We start from the raw sequence: 26900 nt of genomic DNA, 5'->3' as shown, positions 1-26900 counted from the left end.
TGCAGTGCTGTTGCTGCACCTCCAGCACTTCTCTGGAGCAGTATATTGATTTTTCAATTATTTCTAATGCAAAAAAAGAAGAATCCATTCTGATCTGGACTTCCCACTTGTTGGGCACACTTCAGAATCAACTCCTCCCCCCCCCCCCCCAAAAAAAAAAACACCACTTGCAATGTAATGTCAGGAAATCCTGGGTTATTTGGGTTTGCCCTGCTTCTTTCCTCCTGGAATTGATCCAGTGAGGATCAGAAGCAGTTTCAAATGGGAACAAAGGATATTTGCCCCGAATCCTGCTTTGGAGCAAACTCCAGTGGGAATGACCTCTAAATTAAAATGGACTGTGGGGGGGGGGTGTCAAACATGTCCAGTTTTCAATGGATCTTCTTGACAGAGGAAATTGACATGTAGGAAATAGAAGAAAATTATGAGAGGCAGTTTATTGTGAAAATATATATTTAAAATATGAGCAAACAGTTGCTGCAACAAAGCAGAATGTTTGTAGTGGTGCTAAAAATGGCTTTAAATTACTTGTGAATACACCTCCAATGAGTTCAATGAAAGTACTGAGAATTTCAGTTAAAATCCTCACATTTTTGTAGCTTCCACATTGGTATGGTCAATATTAACTCAACCCAAATCGCACTATTTCTGAATCTGAGGTGTGGTTTTATTCTGGCTGTCCACTATGAACACATACCTGAACATAAAGCTCTCTTACTCCCTTGGCATCCTGTCTCATCTTGCATTTTCACCTTCTTTACTTTCTTTTCCCCTTCACCCCCCCATCCCTCTCCCACATAGTCAATCATGCTCTGTTGAGTCATCTCTGCCCCATAGTCCCTGTTTGCCCTGTGACGTGTTTCTCCCAGCTCTGACGGTTGTGATCTCCTCACCCTCACTCCTTTATAATGAAATCTTTTCTTTTAATCCGATAAACACCCAAATGAGCATGCACTCAACAGCCAGGGAAGGAAAGGAAGAAAAGGGGATCTTTCCCCCACCTTGAGTGGTGAGCGAAAGAAACTGGAGCATCCAGGCCTAGAGCCTTCTGTTTTTGTTGCTCCTTCTTCATCCAGAAGGAATTGCTCTTCCCTTGAGAGAGAAGCCCTAGATAATTTTCCCACTGGGGTTGGGTGGCTGGCTGGCTGGCTGGGTACCTTCATAGTTGCAGTGCTCAAGCGCAGTTGGGAATGGAGTGGAAAGGAAGAGAAAGCAGCATTTCCCAAGACTGGGGGAAATCCAGCTCTTTAGTGGGTCTAGGGTGTTTGGCTTCCTTTGTGCTCTGCACAGGACCCTATCTGTGTCTCGACTAGTCTATGTGATGCTCTTCTAAGGCACTGGAGCTCTTTGCAAATGTGCCTGTCCCTTTAAAGACAGGGAAAACTGCTTCTCACTCTGCCTCTGTGGGGGAACACAAGGTGCTGAGATTGAGCTGCTTGATGCCAGATCAAGGCAAAGTACAGCCGGAGCACAGTGGAAGAAGGGAAAAGAGGAAACCTGCTGGAAAAAGAGGTGAATTAGGAGAGGAATGGGAAGAATTAAAACAAAAAGGGGATGGCATGGTGGGAGGGGGAGTTTTTGCCTTAACAATATAGTGAGCAATGATTGTCTTTGATGGGTGTGAGCAACAAAAGAAATCCAACTTGTAACAGAAGCTAGTCTAGGAGTTTTTAGGAACGGCCAGTGCAAATAGGAATATTTCTTCCAGATGCTCGCTTTTTTGCTTGAACTTTTAAAAAGAAAAACTGATCATGAATTTCTAAGGCAATCTTCACTAAAGATGAGGCAGGAGAAAGAAAAGAAATCACCCAATCTTAGCTTGAATGCCAACATTTTGGGAAGTTGATTAGATCATACTTGATTCTTATGGAAATGTAAAACATTTATGTCACACAGAGACCCTTGTCTCTGTTTTGTCAGAAACATATTGCTCGACGTGTGATACAAAAATGTAAGAGATCTTTGAAAGGAAAAGGACATTCTGAAAGAACGAAGGGAGCCAAAGATAGATTGATTGTTTGTGTGTGTGTATATATATATATATATATATATATATATATATATATATATATATCATTTGTATATATCAACTGTTTCTACTCTTTCATCTTTCATTGACAGAGACAAGTGATAGTGTTAGATTCTATTTACACCCTACATGTTGCAGAAATGAGTTTTTACCTGTATCAGTGTAATAGTAAACTTCATCCCATTCTTCTCTTGGGATCAAAATGTCATTCTTATCTTAACAAAAACTACATTGCAAAAGTGACAGGTTTTGTCTTTGCATTTCTGGTCTTTGTTATTTTAACAAGGGTGGGGTTTTTGGAGAGTGTGTGTGTGTGTGTGTGTGTTTGTATTTGTTCACTTATACCCCCCAAATACAAGTATGGCGGGTATTAAGTGCTGTGGAAGATTAAACCTGATTTTCTATATTCTTGAGGTCTATGGAGAATCTGAACCCAAATTGATTTTCCACAAACCAGTTTATTCCAGAAAAAAAATTTCCAATAATCTTGTCTTGGTAAAACTAAGAAAAGATAGAAAATTAGGCACATCTTGGTTTTAAGACTGAAATATTTGTTCAGTGGGGGCACAGTTTCTATGAATGATTTATGAAATGTTTTAGTGAAATTTGGCCTTAAATTTGTGTTTTGATGTCTAGCAAATGCTTAATAGGCTGTTGTCTTCTCTCTATCCTTTACAGTAATGAAATAGCACTCCAGAGAATTGTTGTATCTTCAAAATGGCTTTCCACGTGGAGGGATTGATAGCTATAATTCTCTTTTACTTGGCCATCCTGTTAGTTGGAATATGGGCTGCTTGGAAAACCAAAAACAGTGGCGAAGGAGATCGTAGTGAAGCTATTATAGTTGGTGGGAGAGATATTGGCTTGTTAGTGGGTGGATTTACCATGACTGGTATGTATGTTTCTCTCTTTTTACTTCCTATTCAAGCATGTCTGTCATTGGTTTCATGTAAATGTAAATGTATACTTTGCAAAGGGTACATGACAGATTATACAGACTGGTCCTTGACTTTCAGTGATACTCCACGCTATACAAATAGTTCTGCCAGAAAACCATCAACAAGTTGCTTCTGAGTATACACATTGAAAAGAGCATTCTTGTGTATTTTCGTTTTGGCTTTCAAAAATGTACCCTGCTGGCCTTGCTGAATAATGCAGCATCGACAGTACATGTCAGTATAGTTGTCCTCACTATTTATGTAGAAGCTATCTGATAATTAACCACAATACTCATTTTAATATCCAAAGGAACACTGTTTAATTTTCCTATCCCTCTGTGTGTTGTTCAACTAGTCAATAAAGAAAGATCAATCAATGACTCCTATACAAGTACCAAGTCAAGGGAAATTTGTTAGTGGAACATTTCTTAATTTTTACTATAATTATTTCAAAACCTCAGTACTATGCTAAATGAAACAAATACATGTTTAGATACAAGGAAGAATCAAAACACAATAACATAAATACCGTATTCTGTGCACCTCTCAAAGTCTGAACCAGAAGAAGCTACTGAGTTGAGTAGATCAGGAATTCACTGGGCTAGCATTATGACAATTTTAACCCGATAATTCAGGATCTCACAGCATAATCCAGAAAACAATGTAGACCAGACATTTGCTGTTAAGACAAACATAGTCTGGTAATAAATCCAATGCAATCCCATACATGGGTATTCAGAAGTAAACCCAATCTGAGTAATGGCATCTTGATCAAGCAACTCTTTTCTTTCTCAGCAGACCCAATAATGTTAAGGCTTCAGTCTCACAAAGAAACGAAATCTCATTATGCCAGGGTGGCCTACCTTCGTAAGACTGTAGCCATAACACTATTGTGTGCACTGACAAAGAAAAGAGTTGATAGATCAAGAGGTCTGCTTCCGCCACTTTAATTCCAAGGTGACATCAGAGATGGCAAGGTGGTCTAGTGGTGTGTCACAATGCACCAAAATGCTTAAAGCATTAATGGCCAGGCCTTCATTTTCAGGTGTTACCAAAATGACATTTAGGATTACTAGCAAAAAGGCCATTAGATGTGAAGTGGCTCCATTCTGTTTTTTAAAAGGCTCCGCTCTTGAGGCACCGTACATCTATTCAAGAGAAAACCTGTTTCAGATCCAAATTTGATGGTCCTCTTTCATTTCACTCTTTAACCTTTAGTTAATATTTTCAGCTATGAAATTTACAAAATGCATTACAGATTTTTCAGAATATGCCATAATATTCTTGTTCCTGTTGATTTCAATTAAATTTTCATTCAATTTCAGGAAGGATATATAATCTTTAAAATATAAAATGATCCAGGATGTCAGTTAATCTAAGCAAAATCCACTCTCTCTTCTTCTACACTCCAAAAACTGAAGTTCATTAAATACTCTAAAGGCACCAGATCCCATTTGATTTTATAAGTAAGCAGGGTTACCCCTGGTTAGTACTTGGATTGGAGACCACTAACAAATACAAGATGCTATAGACTACATTTCAGAGGAATAAGCCACCTCTGACTATTCCTTGCCTCAGAAAAGCCTATGAAATTCATGAGGTTGCCATCAGTCAACAGGCAACTTGAAGGCACATACACACACACACATAAGGTGTCGTTCTTTGTACTGCCCTTCTCTGTCCATCCAGAGTAATAGCTCTTGTGATTTTATCATACTAGTTTACAATACCACTTTTTGAAATAAAATTCTGAGGCCGTACAGATCCAGTAAAGAATTAACTGATACCCTTCCTATCAAACAAATAGTTGTATCACTTTACTATAATTTCATATTGATATGGAAATATGGAATACAATTGCCAGTCAGTGTTTTGTCAGGCAGGACGGACAGATTCTAAAACTGAAGAACAAACTCTTTTTAATTCTAGCAACAGAGCTGACTGTCAGTTCTGGAAACAACCACAATTTTACAAACATATTTTTAGAAAGTGGGGAATTGTGCTCTTCAGCAATAACATCTATAGGGACAATAATCTTTTTTTTAATTAAAATCTAAATCACCGAGGAAAAGCATTGGGGAAATCCATTTATTTGCATTAAATTAGGAAATAGGAAGAAATAAGAGGTTTCATTTTAACACAGAAACATGCCTTCAGAAAAATCCTATGCATGTCTACATAGTGGTAAAATCCATTAAGTCCTATGGAAATAACTTCCACATAGGGTATGTGTAGAATTGCATACTTAAAGACATGGAACAGCAAAATATATTTTAACTGGCACTAGTTTTGCAACTGGAACATTTTTCGTGTGTGTGTGTGTGTGTGTGTGTGTGTGTTAATATCTCACATCCAGACTGCTTTGGAATTCTGAAATCCTGAACTTATTTCATTCCAGTTTCTCTCTTTCTCTGTAATTATAACTTTAGCTATATGACTTGCACATCCAAAATTATTCAGTAATTAGCTTTTCCTTTCATTCAACCTGGGTATACGCTTATTCTTCCACTAATTTACCCATGGCATACTAAAGACCCTAATCTCCAAGTTTCTTTTTCTGCATAACTAATGTTCTTATGGAATTGTCTTAAATGACATTTCCTTTTGTTGTCTGCAGTTGTCACTTTATTTCAAAATAAAATTCCATGTTAAGAAAAGCAACATCCTGAGTTATGATTTAATCTGAGACCAACTTCAAAACGCTGCCATTGACAGCCCTCTAAAATGATCCTAAAACCAGAAGTTCAGATATCTTCTCTATTTGGTAAGCTTTTGCTAAGCAAGCCAAGTGCCAGCTGTCAATGCAAGAAGGGGAGTAATATATGAGAGATAAAATTAGTTAATACATCTATGAAATAATTATACCTGACATATCTGTGTGCCTGTAGCAACATCTGTAACCATGTTGCATGGGAGACAGACTGTATCTTATATGAGCACTGACTGCTATTCATAATCTCTGAGGCATACAATGTATACATTTTAGAAATTGTTTTAAATGCTCTTAGGTCTCATGACTGTTTTACCTATTGCTGATGATTTTACTTTAATATTATCCATTTTATTTGTCTTATTTTAATGTGTTTATATATTCATTGTTGAACTTTAATTATTTGGTGAAAATACCATCAATTTGGTCAAGATGGGATAGATCAATCTAGGGCATATCCTTTTGAGAAATGAATGGGATAAATTTGTTTAAAGAGAGGCTTTATCCATTGATTCATAATAATACTGATATTTTTAGCATTGTACTGAGACTAAATATTAAATCACTCTGTTATTTGATACTCCAATTAATTAAGTACTTCTTAAACTATCTGAGACAGCCAGTGTGATGTAGTGGTTTGAGAACTAGGCTTTGATTCTTGAGACCAGGGTTTAATTCCTGCTCGGCCATGAAACTCACTGGATGATGTTGGGCAAGCCACATTCTCTCAGCCTCAGAGGAAAGCAATGACAACCCCCCTCTGAACAAATCTTGTCAAGAAAACCCCGTGATAGGTTCACCTTATGGTTGCCATAAATCTGAAACTACTTGGGCAAACAACAGCAACAAAGCTATCTGATATGGGGGACTAGCCCACTTTACCATTGTACCTTACTTTTACCCATTATCTATGGTTCATGGTTCAGCACTTTGAGTAGCACTAAGGGGAGTATAGTAATATAAGTGGGGTCTGCAATACAATTACCGCTCTGTATCCATGGAGTCTGCCTCCACAGATTCAACCATCCATGGCTTGAAAATATTTTAAACACATATTCAAAAGAGAAAACCTTGATTTTGCCATTTTATATAAAGGATGCCATTTTACTATGCCATTGTATATAATGGGACTTGAGAATTCGTGGATTTTCATATCCACATGGGTCCTGGAACCAAACCCCAGTGGATACCAAGAGCCCACTGTACATTCTTGCAGTGTAGAGAACTTCAGTTCAGACACTGATGCTCTCCCCATTCCTTCGAAGATACTCTTTCCCATTCTTTCTTCCCTTACACCCAACTCCACTGAGTGTAAACTGGAATGTTTTATTGAGAATAACATGCTCCATTGAGGGGTTTTTTTCAGCTACAATGGGGTATGTTACCTCTAATCTGAATTCTGCCCCCCCCCCCAATGAAATTTCCTCTCAGTTCATAGATTTTTAGCATTGCAGAGAGTGGGACAGTGAAAATCCTTCACACCTAGGACACTTAGATTGGTTGTATTTGAATTCCTTTTATCACTTTGCCTGCTCCTTTTCTTTGGGTGCTTCTATGGTATTTCTAAAAGCTGAACTAAAGTTTAAAGTTACTGTAATACTAGAAATGTGGGGATTGAAGGAAATTTTCATTGGAGGCTGAATTGCTGTTTGCAGGGTTATGCCCTCATTTTACCCTGATCTGTAACTACACCTCTATTTTCCCTCTCATTCTTTTGGTGTAGGTCTGCAGAGCTTGGAGTCCCCATCTGTTTATATCTCTGCTTTGTAAATGATGTCATTTTGACAACCAACAGAACTTAGATCAATCTTGATATATCCAGTGGTCTTTGCTTTTGTTTTTAAATGGATGTCAGTACTAGCCCACGTAAGAGCAGAAAATCAGTGAAATTAAATTTATTTGAAAAGCACTTCTCTCTGAGCCTCTCAGCTTTAGTAATGGGTACAATCCCTTCACAGGTCATGTCCTTGTTTCTTCTGATAACAAAAACCAAGAATTTACCCATATTATCTCACCAACCAAGCATGGGCATGGATGTCGTTGTGTATTGGTGCTATACTGTAGCGTCTACTTTACACACAACCAGATTATACACATGACAAGTTATTCTCATTATTTTATCAAAGTAAACTAATAATACAACAAAATAAATCAATAATAAAATGTAATCTGGAATCACCACAAGGAAGGCTGGTTGTAATGTGAAGGAGGGTTTGTCCTCATACTTTTCTTGCAACCATGGCATAGTTGGAAAATTGGTAGTCTAATGCTGATTTTATAGGGATCATATTTTGTAAGGAACACTTTTGAGCTGCAAGTCCTATGCCAATTTCTCTTCCTCTTGGTTATTCATTGCTATGCTTCCAGTGAAGCATCTTGGAGTTGAATGCTTCATGTCCTATTTACAGTTATTTTTCAGCCCAGGAACTAGATAAATTATGGAGAACCTTTGGCCCTCCAGATGATTTTGACTATATCTCCCATAATCCTTTACTACTAACCATTTTGCCTAGGGCTTCTGGCCATTTAAGTCCAAAGCATCTACAGAACCAAAGTTTTTCTAAGCTTAAATTAGGTTTTTGTTGTTAGCTGCTTTCGAGTCAATTGCAACTCATGATTACCCTGTGAATGAGACATATCTAAGCTCCCCTACCTCCCAGCTCATATCCTGCACATCCAGGCCCATGGTCTACCTGATCAAGTCTATCCATCTGACATGTGGCCTTCCTATCTTTCTTCTTCCCTCCACCATCCCCAGCATCATTGTCTTTTCTAATGTGTCGGGCCTCCTCATTATGTGGCCAAAGTATGACAACCTCAATTTAGCCATCTTCCCTTCCAGGGAGAGTTCTGGCTTGATCTGTTCTAGGACCCATTTGTTTGTTTTTTTAGCTGTCCATGGTATCCTCATCCCTCTTCTCCAACACCACATCTCCAATGAATTAATTTTCTTCCAAACTGCTTTCTTCACTGTCCAGCTCTCACAGACAGACGTAGTAATGTAAATCTCTGTGCACCAGCACCACACTATAAATTCTGAGCAAGCGGTTTTCCTAAAAGTTAAGACAAGCATAATAAAAATTAAAGTATTGTCCATTAAGAATATCAAGAATGGCATTGTCCAGTCAAATACATTATTCTTTGGCAAGAAACAAAATCAGATCTGATTTCCTAGGTAGACTAAGCACAGGACCAGTACTGACAGTATGAATGGGGAGGATTTTGCAGGAAAGGCAAGCCTAAGGATTAAGCCATAGAGCTGCACAAGTGTGGGATACAGTGGAGATAATTTAGTAATTTTTTAGTTTGTTAGTTTAGTAATTTTTTTTATTACTCCACTTTTCCCTTCCATAAAAAAGAATTTTTTGACCAGATTATGATGCATAAAAACACAATTAAAAAGATGAGCTTTTGAATCCTCTATTATTATCCATAAAAGCTGTGGCTTCCTTTGCTGGAAAGAACATGGTCAGTTAGAGTCCTTATATCATCCATGTTGGGAGGGTCTACTCATATAGAGGTTTGGGTATTATGGCTGTCTTATGCATGGCTGGCCACTGGGTTGGATGAGATGACCACCTCAGGCAAAATTAAATTTGAAGTATCCTGAAAAAGCAGCAACCATTTACTTATAAGATTATTATTACTATATACTTATTGCTGTTCCAAGAGACTTGTCACTTTCTGGTCCGCCTCAGACAGAAAAATATCTTGGTCCAATCTTGAATATATGGCTTGACCTTGCCTGTTCTACTCCATAATGAAAATACTGAAATTGTGAATCATGCCTACAATTATCAGATCAGGATGCACAGGGAAGCCACTGAAATCCACAAACACCTGGACAAATGCAGGAAAGAAGTAACCCTTAAAGTTAACAAAGCTTGGCTATCAGTCCTTAAAAACACTAAAATCAAAATTCATAACATGCAAATGAACACCATCCAGGTTCAGGGGATTTCCCAGCAGACAATGGATCAATAATTAAATAGACACCCTAAGGCCTTGCCATTCAACACAGACCAACACACAGATTAAAATGTAAATCACTTCCTTTCTACCAATGGTCACACAGTGTATATATACCCCACTCACTTCCATGCCAGCATTCTCTGAAGATGCCAGCCACAGATGCTGGTGAGATGTCAGGAAAAAAAACTCTTCTAGAATATGGACAAGTAGCCTGAAAAAAACACAAAAAACTATGAATGCCAGCCATGAAAGTCTTCAACTTAATACTGATATAGAAGCTATTGATATGTACGGATATGGAGGTTCCGTGGGTTGAGATCTCTAGTGTCTCTCCCTTGTCATGGACGGATCATTTCCTGGTTGAGGCTAGAATCAAGGCTTCTACCATTAACCCCCCCGGGGGTGGCGGACCTATTAGGATGGTCCACCCTCGAAGGCTGATGGAACCCATAAGGTTCCAAGAAGCCCTAGAGGGATATACGACTGGCTCTGACGGTGATTCTGTTGATGCCCTAACCGACATCTGGGATACTAATCTCTCTAGGGCTATACACAGTATCGCTCCCAAGCGTCCTTTCCGGCCTGCTTCCAATAAACAACCCTGGTATACGGAAGATCTCAGGGAAAGGAAGCGGGTCGCGCAACGACTAGAGCACAAATGGCAAAGACATCAGCGCTTGTCTGACAGGACACTCCTTCGCTCTCATTTAAGAGCCTATGGAGTGGCAATACGTGCAGCAAAGAATTCTTTCTATGCTGCACGTATTGCGTCCGCAGAGTCGCGTCCGGCAGAGCTGTTCAGGGTTGTGAGGGAGCTAACTCGGCTTCCTCCCACACTGAGCCCTATTTTGGAGTCATCTAAAGCCTGCTGCGACGTTTTTAACAACTTCTTTGCGGATAAAATCTCTCGGATAAGGGCTGATCTCGACGCCAGTACTTATGCAGATCATATAGGAGAGGTGTCCGAAGCGTCCGTGGTCCCTGTTATACTGGATCACTTTGAGTTTGTTAGTACCGATGAAGTGGACAAGATCCTCTGAAGTGTTAGGAGGACGACTTGCTCTCTTGATCCCTGTCCCTCATGGCTGGCAGCTCAGGGGGGAGATGCGGTGCGACTTATGTTACACCGCATAATCAATACATCTCTAAGTGAGGGTCAGTTTCCAGCTAAATTAAAATCAGCAGTGGTTAAACCCCTGCTAAAGAAGCCCTCCTTAGACCCTCTGCTTCATAATAACTATAGACCCATCTCGCTGCTGCCTTTTTTGGGGAAGGTGATCGAGAGAGCAGTCGCCTTCCAGCTTCAGTCGATCTTGGATGACACCGATTTTCTGGACCCATTTCAAACCGGCTTCCGGGCTGGCTATGGAGTTGAGACTGCCATGGTCGCCTTAGTTGATGACCTCCGTCTGGGCATGGACAGGGGGAGCGTGTCCCTGTTAGTGCTTCTGGACATCTCAGCGGCCTTCGATACCATCAACCATGGTATCCTTCTGGGACGCCTGAGGGAGTTGGGAATTGGGGGCACTGCTTTGCAGTGGTTCCGTTCCTACCTCTCGGGCAGATCCCAGATGGTGGAGCTGGGGGACTGTCGCTCCGATAGGAGTGCCCTGACATCTGGTGTCCCTCAGGGAGCGATTTTGTCCCCTATGCTATTCAACATTTACATGAAACCGCTGGGAGAGATCATCCGGAGACATGGGGCGCGGTGTTATCAGTACGCTGATGACACCCAGATAATTTTCTCTATGTCTCCGACTGATGCAGTAACTAAGGATGGCATCTCTCCTCTAGATGCCTGCTTGGCGTCAGTAATGGGCTGGATGAGGGAGAACAAACTCAGTGTGAATCCAGGGAAAACGGAAGTACTGGTGATAGGTTCCCCGGTTTTGGGTGGTGAGATCTGTCACCCAGTCCTGAATGGGGTCACGCTCCCCCTGAAGGACTCGGTGCGCAGCTTGGGAGTACTCCTTGATTCGTCGCTCCAGCTAACTTCTCAGGTGGATGCGACGGTCAGGAGTGCTTGTTATCAGCTACGGCTGATACGCCAGCTGCGTCCCTACCTGGACTGAAAGGACCTTGAATCTGTTGTACATGCTTTGGTAACCTCTCGATTAGATTTCTGCAATGCACTCTACATGGGGCAACCCTTGTACCAAACCCGGAAGCTGCAATTGGTGCAGAACATGGCAGCCAGACTGGTCGCTGGTAGCTCCAGGTCGGACCATATAACACCTATTTTAAAAGATCTTCATTGGCTGCCTATTTGCTTCCGAGCTCAATACAAGGTGTTGGTTTTGACCTATAAAGCCCTAAATGGCTTGGGCCCAGGGTACTTGGAGGACCGCCTCTCCCCACATAATCCGCCTCGCACGCTCAGAACTTCCGGGACCAAATTGTTGGAGGTCCCTAGGTCCAACTTGATGCGGACCTCACAGAGGGCTTTCACTACTGCTGCCCCTTCTCTCTGGAATAAGCTCCCTGCAGAGCTTCGCTCCGCCGCCTCATTAGCTGTCTTTAAGACACAGCTGAAAACATATCTATTCCGGCTGGCCTTCCCACCTTAGACTGTCTGTTTTTTCCTGCTCTCCTTTTCCCTTTCGACCCCGGACCGTTGTAAACTCCTTCTCTCTTCTCCTTGCCCCTGACATGTATATTTTATTGTCTTCCTGTTCCGTTTTTGTACTAATGTTTTTAACTGTTATATTGTATTTTTTATCTTGTATTGGAATGTTTTAATAATTTTGTAAGCCGCCCTGATCATACCTATGGAAGGGCGGGGTAGAAATAAAATTTATTATTATTATTATTATTATTATTATTATTATTATTATTGTAAACCCTGCAGTTTCTTCTGAAGATAAAACAAATATTCAGGACTAAATATATACAAGAGAGTGAAGATCTGTGATCTGATTGCCTTTAAACTTTGAAAGTGGCAGGTGAAGGAGGGGAAAGAGGTCAACTTAGCACAAAAAGGCAGAGTAAAGGTGGGAACCCTCCAAGCATTTCTGCACTGCAAGTCTTAGCAGCCCTAGCCAGCACAGACAATGTTGGAGAATGCCAGGAGCTACCATCCAACAGCAGCTGAAAGGCCACATGATCGCCTGCCCCTGGTGTAGAGGGAGGACAGCTTACCTTTTTTCCTTAGAAATGTGCAGGTTCTGTGCAAAATGTTACAGAAATATTTATGAATCAACAAAATGCTTGCATGCCATGACAATAATAGTGTGCCAGTGCTGTAACAGACAGCTAGCAATAGATTTTCGATTTTTTCAGTTATTGCCGGTTTGAAACACGTGCCACAACTGCATTGCAGAAATAATCCAGTTTGACACTGTGGCTCAATGCTATGGAATTCTGGGAACTGTAGTTTCTCAGAATTCCCAGAATTCCATAGCAGTGGCCCATGGAAGTAAAAGTGGTATCAAGCCGGATTATTTCTGCTGTGCAGATGCTGCCACAGTGTCATATCCAGATTTCATATCCAGTTCAATTCAATGGGATTTGAGTGACTCATCATGACTAACATGTCCCACTGATTTTACTTGGTCTGTTCTGAGACTGGCTATTTTCTAGGTGCAACTCAAAGTTCTGCCTGCTTTGAAAAAACTGCTAAATTTATGTTTAATAAAATAAGTATAAAGGTGATAAATACAATACAATAAATCATTTTAGAAACCCCAAACTGGGTCCACTCACAACAAATCTTCCAATGAGAAGAAAGAAGGCAATACCTGTATGATGTTACAAAAGAAACATTAACCGAATGGCCAATTGTTTGTTGGCCAAAATAACCTAGCATTTTATAAAATAATAAAAATTTGAAGAGAAAAGTTAACAGCCTTCAGAGAATGAAAAATAAGCCGCTCTGTCAAATGGTTTCAGTGGAATAGTTGCCCAGCTTGAACTGTAATGTGTCTGGAGGTGAGAAACCACAGAGCATTCCCCATTCCCTGCTTGATGGAGATGCCACTGAGCATCACCCCATTAGCTGCCCAGGACAATGCTGTACCACAGATGCTGCCATTTCACATGTGAGTGAAGGCAAGATGTTTGTTTAAAGGCACAAATTAATTCATAAATGAATCTATGCAAATTCAAGGCTAACAAAATTTGGGAGGGTGTCTATCATGCCTTTAAATAAGTTGTAGAGCCTCCCTTCAGTGTTCTTCCCCCCCCCCCCCAAATAAAACCCATTTTTCAAAACATAAAGTAGACATCCAGCATTTCCAGATTTTTGTTTTATGTTGTGGTATTTTAGGCAGTCTGTGTGGGAGCTGGAGGGTTCTAAGGGAAGGAAATTGTCGCCTCAGATCCACCACAGTTGCAGAGCCCAGGTCTACTCAGAAAATGCATAATAAAGAATGTGAAAGCAAGTGTGTCTGGATGGGTGAAGCTATTGTTTTACTTCTCTCTCTCTCTCTCTCTCTCTCTATATATATATATATATATATATATACACACGCACGCACGCACGCATGCACACACACACACATATATATCCATCCAGAACGTATCTTCAACATATAATGTAAATAGGCATATTAAGGTCATGTCAACTAAGAAATCTTTAGCTGAGATGTGGTTGCACACAATGTCACTCACTATTATTCTGAATTAATAACACAGATGGATTGTGTTGCTTTTCTTTTCCCATGTACTGTACACTTTAAAAGTTTTTCTCCATTTCTTCTTCAGCTACCTGGGTTGGAGGCGGTTATATAAATGGGACAGCAGAGGCTGTATATGTGCCAGGCTTTGGGTTGGCCTGGGCCCAGGCACCCATTGGATATGCACTCAGCCTGGTTGTAGGTAAGTTAAAATTGCTTTTAAGTTTGCTTTAAGGAAGCAAATAAGTTTCACACTGGATCAGCACCATTACAACTAATGCAAGCTGAGATCAATCTTTTTATTGGGCCCACCAACCAGAAAACAATTTCCCTGACTATCCTCTTGCTGTTCCTTAGATGTTGATGAATTTATAGGAAATAGAGATGGGGATGGAGAATTAGCATAGGTCTCTGACAGAGCTGTGTTCAAATGATCTGCAAAAAAATTCTTAAGAACTGTCACACCCTCATTTTTTTTATGTTTTCCTTGTTGCTTTTTTAAAGAACAATGCAAGGAACCTGGAGGAAGCAGGCATTTAATACAACCTGTTTTAGCCAGTTTTATCTTAGACTATTTTATTTTGTATCCCATTTTTATTAAATTTGCTTTTATTTAGTCTGTATCTGTTTTAACCCCCTATATGAGTTTGAGGTGTGATCCAGTTTTAGCTTGGTATGTACGCAGATATTTTGATATTGTTTATCTTGTATTATATATTTTGTAATTGTATTTAGTATTTCATTGATATGGTCAGCTGACTAATCATTAAACTTGTTGTTATTAATACAAGCATAAAAAGATTTCTCCTTGAAATACATATTGGTGGCAGAGTCTGTTGTACCACCGAAATTAATCTTGAGTCATAACTAAAGTCCAAAACACACTGCAGAAATAATCCAGTTTGAGACTGCTTTAGCTGCCCTAGCTAGATGCATGTAACTGCAGTTTATTGTGGCACCAGAGCTGTCTGACAGAGAAGGCTAAATGTCTCACAAAACTACAGTTCCCAGAATTCGCTAGTATTGAGCCAGAGCAGTTAAAACAGTCTCAAACTGGATTCTTTCTACAGCATGTTTTGGACCTCACTTACATCCCATTGATTTCAATAGATTACTCAAAGTAAGATTAACATCCAAAACACCACCACCACCACCACCACCACCATCATCAATATTATCATTGTTTAGTACAATCCTTCAGAATACCTCAGCCATCAAGACCTGGGATGTTATGGGCATTAAGGTTGCCAGGCTGACTATGGGACAGAGATCCTATTACTTTAATATCTACCCAGTCCTCAATTAGGAAGGCTTACTGTGAAGATCCATCAGGTGGAACTACAACACTTTTCCTCCCTAACTTTAACCACCCAAACCTACATTTTAGATGGTGCTCCCCTGCACAGACAGCTATTTACTTGCTAGTGAAAAGCAGTGCAGGGAGTTACAATTGAGAACCAGCCTGGTCCATTCCTGTAGCTGCATGCACAGCAGTGACATCATTCTCTGAGAGCTGCTAAGGGAGGTCACACATACCTCTTGTTGGGAGTTATAATTTAAGATGTATTGATATCTATGATCTTTCTGGGTTTTGGCCTTTCAGGTGGTTTGTTTTTTGCAAAGCCCATGCGTTCCAAAGGCTACATAACCATGTTGGACCCTTTCCAGCAAATTTATGGGAAAAGAATGGGAGGGCTTATCTTTATACCTGCCGTGATGGGGGAGATGTTCTGGGCTGCTGCCATCTTCTCTGCATTAGGTAAGGAACACTAAAGTTAATGCCATTGTATGAAGCATCAGTTAGTGGTCTTTGGGCAACCATTTGAAAATAGTTCTAATTATTAAAGTTGCTGGCCATTTGAGTCTCAGAGGAAACATCCAGAAGGAGAGTTGCATGAACTCATGTGATCAGACACTAACTGTTAAAAAACTTAGGCTAACAATATGGATGATATACAGTGGACCCTTGTTATACACTGGGGTTTGGTTCCAAGATCCCCCGTGGATAACAAAATCCGTGGATGCTCAAGTCCCATTAAATATAATGACATAGCAAAATGGTGTCCCTTATAAAAATAGAAAACCAAGGTTTGATATTTGAAATTTATACTTTTTTTGAACATTTTCAAACTGTGTATGCTTGAATCCGTGTATAAAAAATCTGTGTATAAGAAGGGCCGACTGTAATATCATTCTGACTGTAGAATATTCTGCAGAAATGTCAGGTGTCATTTTATTTATAGTAACATTTGGAGAATTTCATCACAAAAGGCTTTGGCTTTACAATTTGCCTTAACGTTAAGGAGATCTGAAGTGATTATGTTGCAACCAAAAATGTATTTGTTACCATTAAGCCATTCAATCTTCACAGTGAAAAGAGTGAGATTCAAAAGCCCAGCAACAATATATCTCATTACTTGTGTATTTCAGTTTGGATGACCTAACTAGGATTTTAAAAAATATAATTATACTGTAGTGAACTATCTGATCAAATGACATAGAATGAAGTAGATGATACATAGACAGACAGACAGAAAGACAGACAGAAAGGATCTACACAGCCAGACAGTTCACAGGTACAGCTCTTTCTCTGAGCACTGGATGGTCACAGTGGCCAGAAATGGTGCCCAGGCACCACCTGGCTGCCCTTACAAATCTGGGGAGGAAGAAACAGCTTTCTCCACTCCAACCATCCAGATGAGACTGAAGTCTACTCCTTACTTTTCAGTTGTGGAAGTGTAGCTAGGCAGTGTCTGGGCACACTTTCATAGCCACTCAGTGGACAGAGGACTGTGCTCCACCCAGGAGTGTCCAGCTATCTTATACAGTCCACTCTCGGCATACGCATCCTCACTGTACATGGATTTAAGCTTCCGTGAACGGTGAGCAGCAAGGGTCACAATGGTGCATGGGAGCACATCGCCACTGAAATCAATGAGACTCCAGCATACGCGAAATTTGCCTTATGCGTGGGGTCCAGAACAGTTCCCTAAAACCTGTACTATTGGCTGGGGGAGGGTGTTGGGGAGATGTAGTATAAAAACTAATTTTTCTAAGCTTTGTGATGACACACCATGCAATTGAGTGGTTGGGTGTTAACCTGAGAGTAGGCAGGGGACATGAGCCCCGTGAAATGATTGGACATATTGGACAACTAAGAGAGTACATTTTCAACTGGATGCAACTTGGAGTTTCACAAGTTTTGGCATACAGGAAAGATTAATCAGGCCCTGATCCTATGTTGGTGGTGATTTACAGTTTTCCAGTTATCCAATAAAACCTTGGCTTACATATGGGATGCCTATGGCCTGTTACAGACTGCAAATATAAAGCTGCTTCGGGTCTCTTTGGAGGTATGCTGTTTAAATGATGCATGCATCCCAAGAATCCAGAAGCTGCACCAAAGCTGCACTCCAGTGCTTAGGAATGGAGTGTGGCTTTGGCGCGACCTCTGGACTCTTAGGACTCATGCATCATTTAAATAGCATACCTCCAAAGAGACCCGAAGCAGCTTTATTTTGGCAGTCTGTAACAGGCCTATGTTTCCTACTCGTTTATGTGCATAATATTTGTGTGGGTGTGTAGATGCACACTTCTTCACCATAAGAACAGAATCACTAGCCATATTAGTGAGTGTGTACCAAAACTTGTGAAATTCCAAGTTGCATCCAGTTGAAAATCTGCTCTGAGTCTAGTGACTCAAGCAGCAAGGAAAACTCAGATTTTGTCATTTGACATTTCTGGTTTTCAGTCCTTGGTGGAATTTTGTTTCCAAATGGTTTCTTTCCCCCCATTCTCTTGAAAGAATAAAGTTTGATAGCTCTTTTAGCTTCAAGAAGAACCCTTCAGATAAATTACTGTTAAACAGTCTTTGCAACTTTTGCTAGTTGTTTCCCTTTTTAAAAAAACACACCCACAACTGCACATGTAAAGCTGTTTTTGCAGAGAAGTCTTTTTTAAAATAAAATAATCAACCTTATATCCAGCTGTGCACTGATTAGCTAGAAAGCAATGGGGAGCTTTTTAACCATAATTTTATTGCAAGTGCTGAAAAGCCTAAGAATAAATTCCATGCTGAGGTGATGGAAACTGAGTGGCTTAAACAATTTTAAGGAAATTTAAAATACATTCTTTTTTTAACACACTTCTGCCTAAGTGAAAACTTTCTGGGATATTTCACAATAAGAAAGCAAGCAAAGCAAATCCCTTTTAAGCCTATGCAAGGGTAGCTGTGTTGGACATGTAGCAAGGTACAATAACATCCAAAATCCACAAAACAGTAATATATTTATTCGGCCAACCAAAATGCACAAAATACATGTTGCAAGTTTGGAAGCTCCACTGGCTTCTTCATCAAGCAAGGTGTTAAAAAATACAGGAGGGAAAACAATTATGACGATATCACAGGCTGCATTTTATCAAGATATAGTTGTTCTCAGTTCAGAGATGGAGGGACATTCAGGCAAACAGACAGTCCCCTCCTCTTTCTGGCCATGTCAGTACTCCAAGAAATAAAATTTTAGTTCCATTAGGAAAACAAGTCTCAAAAGCAGCATCTTTTTGTCTTGCTAATGGAACTTAATTTTATTTCCTGGAGTACCCACATGGCCAGAAGGAAGAGGGGCCTGCCAACATAAATGTCCCTCCATACCACCTGAACTGAGAACAACTACATCTTCACAAAATGCAGGTTTTGACTAATATAATATTTTTTTCTCCTGCATAATTTTTAACATCTTCGCCTGATGAAAAATCTAGTGGAGCTTTGAAAGCTTGCAAAATGTATTTTGTGTATTTTGCTTGGTCCAATAAAGGCGTCACTGTTTTGTGGCTTTTGGTTGTTATCGTACGTTGTCTTTTAAGCCTGTTATGCTCTCAAAAGAATAGTTTATAGACTAGGAACTGAATGAGATTTGTCCATTATTGGTGAGAAGGCAACACAGAGTTACATATACTATAAGGCCAGGACCTGGAGAGCAAGGTATACAAGCATAGGCTCCTTGCCGAGCCTGGATTTTTTGAAAATCCTTTAGCAGTATGACAACTGCCAATTCTGGGTAAGGTGGTTGGGTCCTGTGAGTTGTCAAAGGAACATTTTTTCCAAGCTCTAGCTCCTTGTTTCCTCCATAGTCCTCCCCATTTACATAGGACAAGTCTCCAGACTACATGGTCGTATGGAAGCTCCTCTCCCCTGCCACACACACCCTTAGATGGAAATCTGTCTACATTCTCTTTCTTCAAAATCTGCTACGTCTTCCCTACTGTGTTTGGGTGGCCCTGCTGTCCATTCTGTTAAGTCAGGCCTAGAGATGTAAAATGTCCAGAAATTTTGAAGCCATGGAAAAAACAGGGGGGTTTTCGGGGAGGGGGGATTCAAAATTTTTGGAAAATTTGAAAAAATCAATTACTGTGACTTGCCCAAATTAACTCAGGAGATTTCAAACCCTGGTCTCCTAGAGTCTCAGTCCAACAATAAAATCTTTAGACCAGTAACACCCAACCTGTGTTCCACGGCTGCATCAGAAAAATGAAAAAAAAATAAAGATTGAATGAAATTAAAGAATAAGAAACAAAAATAATAATTAAAAAAAAAACTAGAAATTACATTCTGAAATTAAATTTGCCAAGTTGAACTTTATGCCTCCTCTAGCAGTGGACACTTGGTCATTCTGCTGCCACTAAGGAGGCACCGTACAGACCTGCCACACACACTTCCTGGCACTGAACATCATAGTTGTTTCTTGGAATTGCACATTCATCAATTATTTCTTGACAATTTAAGCAAGCTGGTAGTTAAAAATTAAAAAATTGTGATAATATTATAGTTAAGTTTTAAGTTAATATTTGTAATAATATTAAATATAATTTTTAATATATTTTAATAACAAAATAACAAAAAAATTAAATTAAGAGCTTATTGTTAAATGAAAAAGAATTCATTTTTAAAAGAAGAAAGGCTCATTTTTAACAAAAAAAAACCCCTATATTTGCTTTATTTTGTATTTGTATTCTGGGTTATGAAAGATATTGAGATATTATGGTAAATCTCAAAGTTTTTAAAATATAATTTCATTGCATGGACATTGCACAATTGTTTCTTTAGGTTTAGCTATCTCTTCACTTTACATTCCCTTACAATCTATGCCATCTTCCTCCCCCCCCCCCCCCATTCTCAGTAACACTATGCCTAAACACCATTACTTTGTAAGAGTAGGCCTCTTAGGGGCTCCGTCATAGAAACTGATTCTAAAAAGGGCTCCCCGAGTCAAAAAGGTTGAGAACCCTTGCCTTAGACCATGCTGGCTTTCTATAAGCAGCAGGTCCACAGTTTAAAATAATTCTGTTTCTTTAAGCATAGCAGACCTTCTCCCTCCTCAAGAACTTCTTTTAGAAACTGAAATAGGCAACATCTGTGATGAACTATGCAGAAAAGTGTGCACATTTTTAAGATAGGTTTCTTCTTGTTTCTCTCCCCCACCCACTTTGCAGGTGCCACTATAAGTGTGATCATTGATATCAATATTAATATCTCGGTTATTATTTCTGCCCTAATTGCAATTCTGTACACGCTGGTGGGGGGCCTTTACTCAGTTGCCTACACTGATGTTGTCCAGCTGTTCTGCATTTTCCTTGGACTGGTGAGTATCTCTGTATATTTCCATGGCTGAAACTACTGGGATTTTGCTGAGTTCAGAAAACAGGAAATGGTTGTTTTATTAAAACCTAAACTAAGCAAGGTTCTGAGTCAAAAGAAGATGGTTGTGATGGAGGGAATTCAGTACAGATGCAGCTGTGCTTGTATTGTAATAATAATAATAAAAAATTATTTTTATCCCACTTTTCCAATGATCAAAGCGGCGCACAGATTAGACAAAAGTACATTGAAGTAAAAAACGATAAAAACAGCATTTAAAAACTGTAACAATTATCTACCATATAAATACATTCCACTAATTTAATCCACACCTGCTGAAAAGAACAACTACAGCAAGGATGGGAAACCTTTTGCCCACCACAGATTTTATTCCACAAGCCCCTCAGTCCTTACTATTGTCTAGGCTGGGTGGAATTGCTGGAATCTATACAGTACAGGCAAAGGGCCAAAAGTTCCCTAGGCCCAAATGAAAGTCCTGGATGTTCCACACTCGAATCTTTATATTAACAAAATATACTCTGTCCCACTAGCAATCAGGGTAGGAACTGTATGATCCTCCATATAATAGGCATACATATCCTGTTTTAATAATAATAATAATATGTTTTATTTATAGACCGCTATTCCGCGATGATCATAGCGGTGTACAGTAAAATCGTAATACAATACAAAATACAGTTAAAGGAGGGAGAAGTCTCGTCCTTCAGGCAGTCCCTGATGTTGCTGGGTCTGCCTGATGGCTCCCTCTGAGGCCGAGATGACAGTTGAGGAGCGAGGGGCCTCTTCCTTCAGGCAGTCCCTGATGTTGCTGGGTCTGCCTGATGGCTCCCTCTGAGGCCGAGATGACAGTTGAGGAGGGAGGGGCCTCTTCCTTCAGGCAGTCCCTGATGTTGCTGGGTCTGCCTGATGGCTCCCTCTGAGGCCGAGATGACAGTTGAGGAGCGAGGGGCCTCTTCCTTCAGGCAGTCCCTGATGTTGCTGAGTCTGCCTGATCTCTCCCTCTGAGACCAAGATGACAGTTGAGGAGGGAGGGGCCTCTTCCTTCAGGCAGTCCCTGATGTTGCTGGGTCTGCCTGATGGCTCCCTCTGAGGCCAAGATGTCAGTTTAGGAGGGAGGGGCCTCTTCCTTCAGGCAGTCCAAGATGTTGCTGGGTCTGCCTGATGGCTCCCTCTGAGGCCAAGATGACAGTTGAGGAGGGAGGGGCCTCTTCCTTCAGGCAGTCCCTGATGTTGCTGGGTCTGCCTGATGGCTCCCTCTGAGGCCAAGATGACAGTTGAGGAGGGAGGGGCCTCTTCCTTCAGGCAGTCCAAGATGTTGCTGGGTCTGCCTGATGGCTCCCTCTGAGGCCGAGATGACAGTTGAGGAGGGAGGGGCCTCTTCCTTCAGGCTGTCCCTGATGTTGCTGGGTCTGCCTGATGGCTCCCTCTGAGGCCGAGATGACAGTTGAGGAGGGAGGGGCCTCTTCCTTCAGGCAGTCCAAGATGTTGCTGGGTCTGCCTGATCGCTCCCTCTGAGGCCGAGGTGACAGTTGAGGAGGGAGGGGCCTCTTCCTTCAGGCAGTCCCTGATGTTGCTGGGTCTGCCTGATGGCTCCCTCTGAGGCCGAGGTGACAGTTGAGGAGGGAGGGGCCTCTTCCTTCAGGCAGTCCAAGATGTTGCTGGGTCTGCCTGATCGCTCCCTCTGAGGCCAAGGTGACAGTTGAGGAGGGAGGGGCCTCTTCCTTCAGGCAGTCCCTGATGTTGCTGGGTCTGCCTGATGGCTCCCTCTGAGGCCGAGATGACAGTTGAGGAGGGAGGGGCCTCTTCCTTCAGGCAGTCCCTGATGTTGCTGGGTCTGCCTGATAGCTCCCTCTGAGGCCGAGATGACAGTTGAGGAGGGAGGGGCCTCTTCCTTCAGGCAGTCCAAGATGTTGCTGGGTCTGCCTGATGGCTCCCTCTGAGGCCAAGATGTCAGTTTAGGAGGGAGGGGCCTCTTCCTTCAGGCAGTCCAAGATGTTGCTGGGTCTGCCTGATGGCTCCCTCTGAGGCCGAGGTGACAGTTGAGGAGGGAGGGGCCTCTTCCTTCAGGCAGTCCAAGATGTTGCTGAGTCTGCCTGATGGCTCCCTCTGAGACCAAGATGACAGTTGAGGAGGGAGGGGCCTCTTCCTTCAGGCAGTCCCTGATGTTGCTGGGTCTGCCTGATGGCTCCCTCTGAGGCCAAGATGTCAGTTTAGGAGGGAGGGGCCTCTTCCTTCAGGCAGTCCAAGATGTTGCTGGGTCTGCCTGATGGCTCCCTCTGAGGCCGAGATGACAGTTGAGGAGGGAGGGGCCTCTTCCTTCAGGCAGTCCCTGATGTTGCTGGGTCTGCCTGATGGCTCCCTCTGAGGCCGAGATGACAGTTGAGGAGGGAGGGGCCTCTTCCTTCAGGCAGTCCAAGATGTTGCTGGTCTGCCTGATGGCTCCCTCTGAGGCGGAGATGACAGTTGAGGAGGGAGGGGCCTCTTCCTTCAGGCAGTCCCTGATGTTGCTGGGTCTGCCTGATGGCTCCCTCTGAGGCCGAGATGACAGTTGAGGAGGGAGGGGCCTCTTCCTTCAGGCAGTCCCTGATGTTGCTGGGTCTGCCTGATGGCTCCCTCTGAGGCCGAGATGACAGTTGAGGAGGGAGGGGCCTCTTCCTTCAGGCAGTCCAAGATGTTGCTGGGTCTGCCTGATGGCTCCCTCTGAGGCCAAGATGTCAGTTTAGGAGGGAGGGGCCTCTTCCTTCAGGCAGTCCAAGATGTTGCTGGGTCTGCCTGATGGCTCCCTCTGAGGCCGAGGTGACAGTTGAGGAGGGAGGGGCCTCTTCCTTCAGGCAGTCCAAGATGTTGCTGGGTCTGCCTGATGGCTCCCTCTGAGGCCGAGGTGACAGTTGAGGAGGGAGGGGCCTCTTCCTTCAGGCAGTCCAAGATGTTGCTGGGTCTGCCTGATGGCTCCCTCTGAGGCCGAGATGACAGTTGAGGAGGGAGGGGCCTCTTCCTTCAGGCTGTCCCTGATGTTGCTGGGTCTGCCTGATGGCTCCCTCTGAGGCCGAGGTGACAGTTGAGGAGGGAGGGGCCTCTTCCTTCAGGCAGTCCAAGATGTTGCTGGATCTGCCTGATCGCTCCCTCTGAGGCCGAGGTGACAGTTGAGGAGGGAGGGGCCTCTTCCTTCAGGCAGTCCCTGATGTTGCTGGGTCTGCCTGATGGCTCCCTCTGAGGCCGAGATGACAGTTGAGGAGGGAGGGGCCTCTTCCTTCAGGCAGTCCAAGATGTTGCTGGGTCTGCCTGATCACTCCCTCTGAGGCCAAGGTGACAGTTGAGGAAGGAGGGGCCTCTTCCTTCAGGCAGTCCCTGATGTTGCTGGGTCTGCCTGATGGCTCCCTCTGAGGCCGAGATGACAGTTGAGGAGGGAGGGGCCTCTTCCTTCAGGCAGTCCCTGATGTTGCTGGGTCTGCCTGATGGCTCCCTCTGAGGCCGAGATGACAGTTGAGGAGGGAGGGGCCTCTTCCTTCAGGCAGTCCAAGATGTTGCTGGGTCTGCCTGATGGCTCCCTCTGAGGCCAAGATGTCAGTTTAGGAGGGAGGGGCCTCTTCCTTCAGGCAGTCCAAGATGTTGCTGGGTCTGCCTGATGGCTCCCTCTGAGGCCGAGATGACAGTTGAGGAGGGAGGGGCCTCTTCCTTCAGGCAGTCCCCGATGTTGCTGGGTCTGCCTGATGGCTCCCTCTGAGGCCGAGGTGACAGTTGAGGAGGGAGGGGCCTCTTCCTTCAGGCAGTCCCTGATGTTGCTGGGTCTGCCTGATGGCTCCCTCTGAGGCCGAGGTGACAGTTGAGGAGGGAGGGGCCTCTTTCTTCAGGCAGTCCAAGATGTTGCTGGGTCTGCCTGATCTCTCCCTCTGAGGCCAAGATGACAGTTGAGGAGGGAGGGGCCTCTTCCTTCAGGCTGTCCCTGATGTTGCTGGGTCTGCCTGATGGCTCCCTCTGAGGCCGAGATGACAGTTGAGGAGGGAGGGGCCTCTTCCTTCAGGCAGTCCAAGATGTTGCTGGATCTGCCTGATCGCTCCCTCTGAGGCCGAGGTGACAGTTGAGGAGGGAGGGGCCTCTTCCTTCAGGCAGTCCCTGATGTTGCTGGGTCTGCCTGATGGCTCCCTCTGAGGCCGAGATGACAGTTGAGGAGGGAGGGGCCTCTTCCTTCAGGCAGTCCAAGATGTTGCTGGGTCTGCCTGATCGCTCCCTCTGAGGCCAAGGTGACAGTTGAGGAAGGAGGGGCCTCTTCCTTCAGGCAGTCCCTGATGTTGCTGGGTCTGCCTGATGGCTCCCTCTGAGGCCGAGATGACAGTTGAGGAGGGAGGGGCCTCTTCCTTCAGGCAGTCCCTGATGTTGCTGGGTCTGCCTGATGGCTCCCTCTGAGGCCGAGATGACAGTTGAGGAGGGAGGGGCCTCTTCCTTCAGGCAGTCCAAGATGTTGCTGGGTCTGCCTGATGGCTCCCTCTGAGGCCAAGATGTCAGTTTAGGAGGGAGGGGCCTCTTCCTTCAGGCAGTCCAAGATGTTGCTGGGTCTGCCTGATGGCTCCCTCTGAGGCCGAGGTGACAGTTGAGGAGGGAGGGGCCTCTTCCTTCAGGCAGTCCCCGATGTTGCTGGGTCTGCCTGATGGCTCCCTCTGAGGCCGAGATGACAGTTGAGGAGGGAGGGGCCTCTTCCTTCAGGCAGTCCCCGATGTTGCTGGGTCTGCCTGATGGCTCCCTCTGAGGCCGAGATGACAGTTGAGGAGGGAGGGGCCTCTTCCTTCAGGCAGTCCCCGATGTTGCTGGGTCTGCCTGATGGCTCCCTCTGAGGCCGAGGTGACAGTTGAGGAGGGAGGGGCCTCTTCTTTCAGGCAGTCCCTGATGTTGCTGGGTCTGCCTGATGGCTCCCTCTGAGGCCGAGGTGACAGTTGAGGAGGGAGGGGCCTCTTTCTTCAGGCAGTCCAAGATGTTGCTGGGTCTGCCTGATCTCTCCCTCTGAGGCCAAGATGACAGTTGAGGAGGGAGGGGCCTCTTCCTTCAGGCTGTCCCTGATGTTGCTGGGTCTGCCTGATGGCTCCCTCTGAGGCCGAGATGACAGTTGAGGAGGGAGGGGCCTCTTCCTTCAGGCAGTCCAAGATGTTGCTGGGTCTGCCTGATCGCTCCCTCTGAGGCCGAGGTGACAGTTGAGGAGGGAGGGGCCTCTTCCTTCAGGCAGTCCCTGATGTTGCTGGGTCTGCCTGATGGCTCCCTCTGAGGCCGAGATGACAGTTGAGGAGGGAGGGGCCTCTTCCTTCAGGCAGTCCCTGATGTTGCTGGGTCTGCCTGATGGCTCCCTCTGAGGCCGAGATGACAGTTGAGGAGGGAGGGGCCTCTTCCTTCAGGCAGTCCAAGATGTTGCTGGGTCTGCCTGATGGCTCCCTCTGAGGCCAAGATGTCAGTTTAGGAGGGAGGGGCCTCTTCCTTCAGGCAGTCCAAGATGTTGCTGGGTCTGCCTGATGGCTCCCTCTGAGGCCGAGGTGACAGTTGAGGAGGGAGGGGCCTCTTCCTTCAGGCAGTCCAAGATGTTGCTGGGTCTGCCTGATGGCTCCCTCTGAGGCCGAGATGACAGTTGAGGACGGAGGGGCCTCTTCCTTCAGGCTGTCCCTGATGTTGCTGGGTCTGCCTGATGGCTCCCTCTGAGGCCGAGATGACAGTTGAGGAGGGAGGGGCCTCTTCCTTCAGGCAGTCCAAGATGTTGCTGGATCTGCCTGATCGCTCCCTCTGAGGCCGGGGTGACAGTTGAGGAGGGAGGGGCCTCTTCCTTCAGGCAGTCCCTGATGTTGCTGGGTCTGCCTGATGGCTCCCTCTGAGGCCGAGATGACAGTTGAGGAGGGAGGGGCCTCTTCCTTCAGGCAGTCCAAGATGTTGCTGGGTCTGCCTGATCGCTCCCTCTGAGGCCAAGGTGACAGTTGAGGAGGGAGGGGCCTCTTCCTTCAGGCAGTCC

At 43.8% G+C, this 26900-nt stretch overlaps 1 protein-coding gene across 2 annotated transcripts in view; it reads left to right on the top strand.

Annotated features, from left to right (window-relative positions):
* Window positions 1-903: 903 nt before the first annotated feature.
* The window catches only part of LOC149319248 (high affinity choline transporter 1), a 34257-nt gene continuing 8260 nt past the window's right edge, over window positions 904-26900 (top strand). Inside the window, exons 1-5 of one of the 2 annotated variants that reach the window (XM_089508004.1) lie at window positions 904-1009; window positions 2708-2921; window positions 14351-14464; window positions 15866-16021; window positions 20752-20900. In XM_089508004.1, coding sequence (XP_089364130.1) covers window positions 2747-2921; window positions 14351-14464; window positions 15866-16021; window positions 20752-20900 — 594 coding nt within the window. In that variant the 5' untranslated portion in view covers window positions 904-1009; window positions 2708-2746. Of the gene's footprint in view, window positions 1010-1469; window positions 1513-2707; window positions 2922-14350; window positions 14465-15865; window positions 16022-20751; window positions 20901-26900 lie in introns of those variants that run through there. The other variant, XM_089508003.1, reaches the window with a different exon arrangement.

The sequence above is a fragment of the Sceloporus occidentalis genome, unplaced genomic scaffold, assembly GCF_023333645.1.
Source record: "Sceloporus occidentalis isolate IW3139 unplaced genomic scaffold, rSceOcc1.0.p SCAF_2, whole genome shotgun sequence".
Classification (NCBI taxonomy): domain Eukaryota; kingdom Metazoa; phylum Chordata; class Lepidosauria; order Squamata; family Phrynosomatidae; genus Sceloporus; species Sceloporus occidentalis.
Note: the sequence above shows the minus strand (reverse complement) of the source record. Positions and strands in the feature narration are given on the sequence as shown.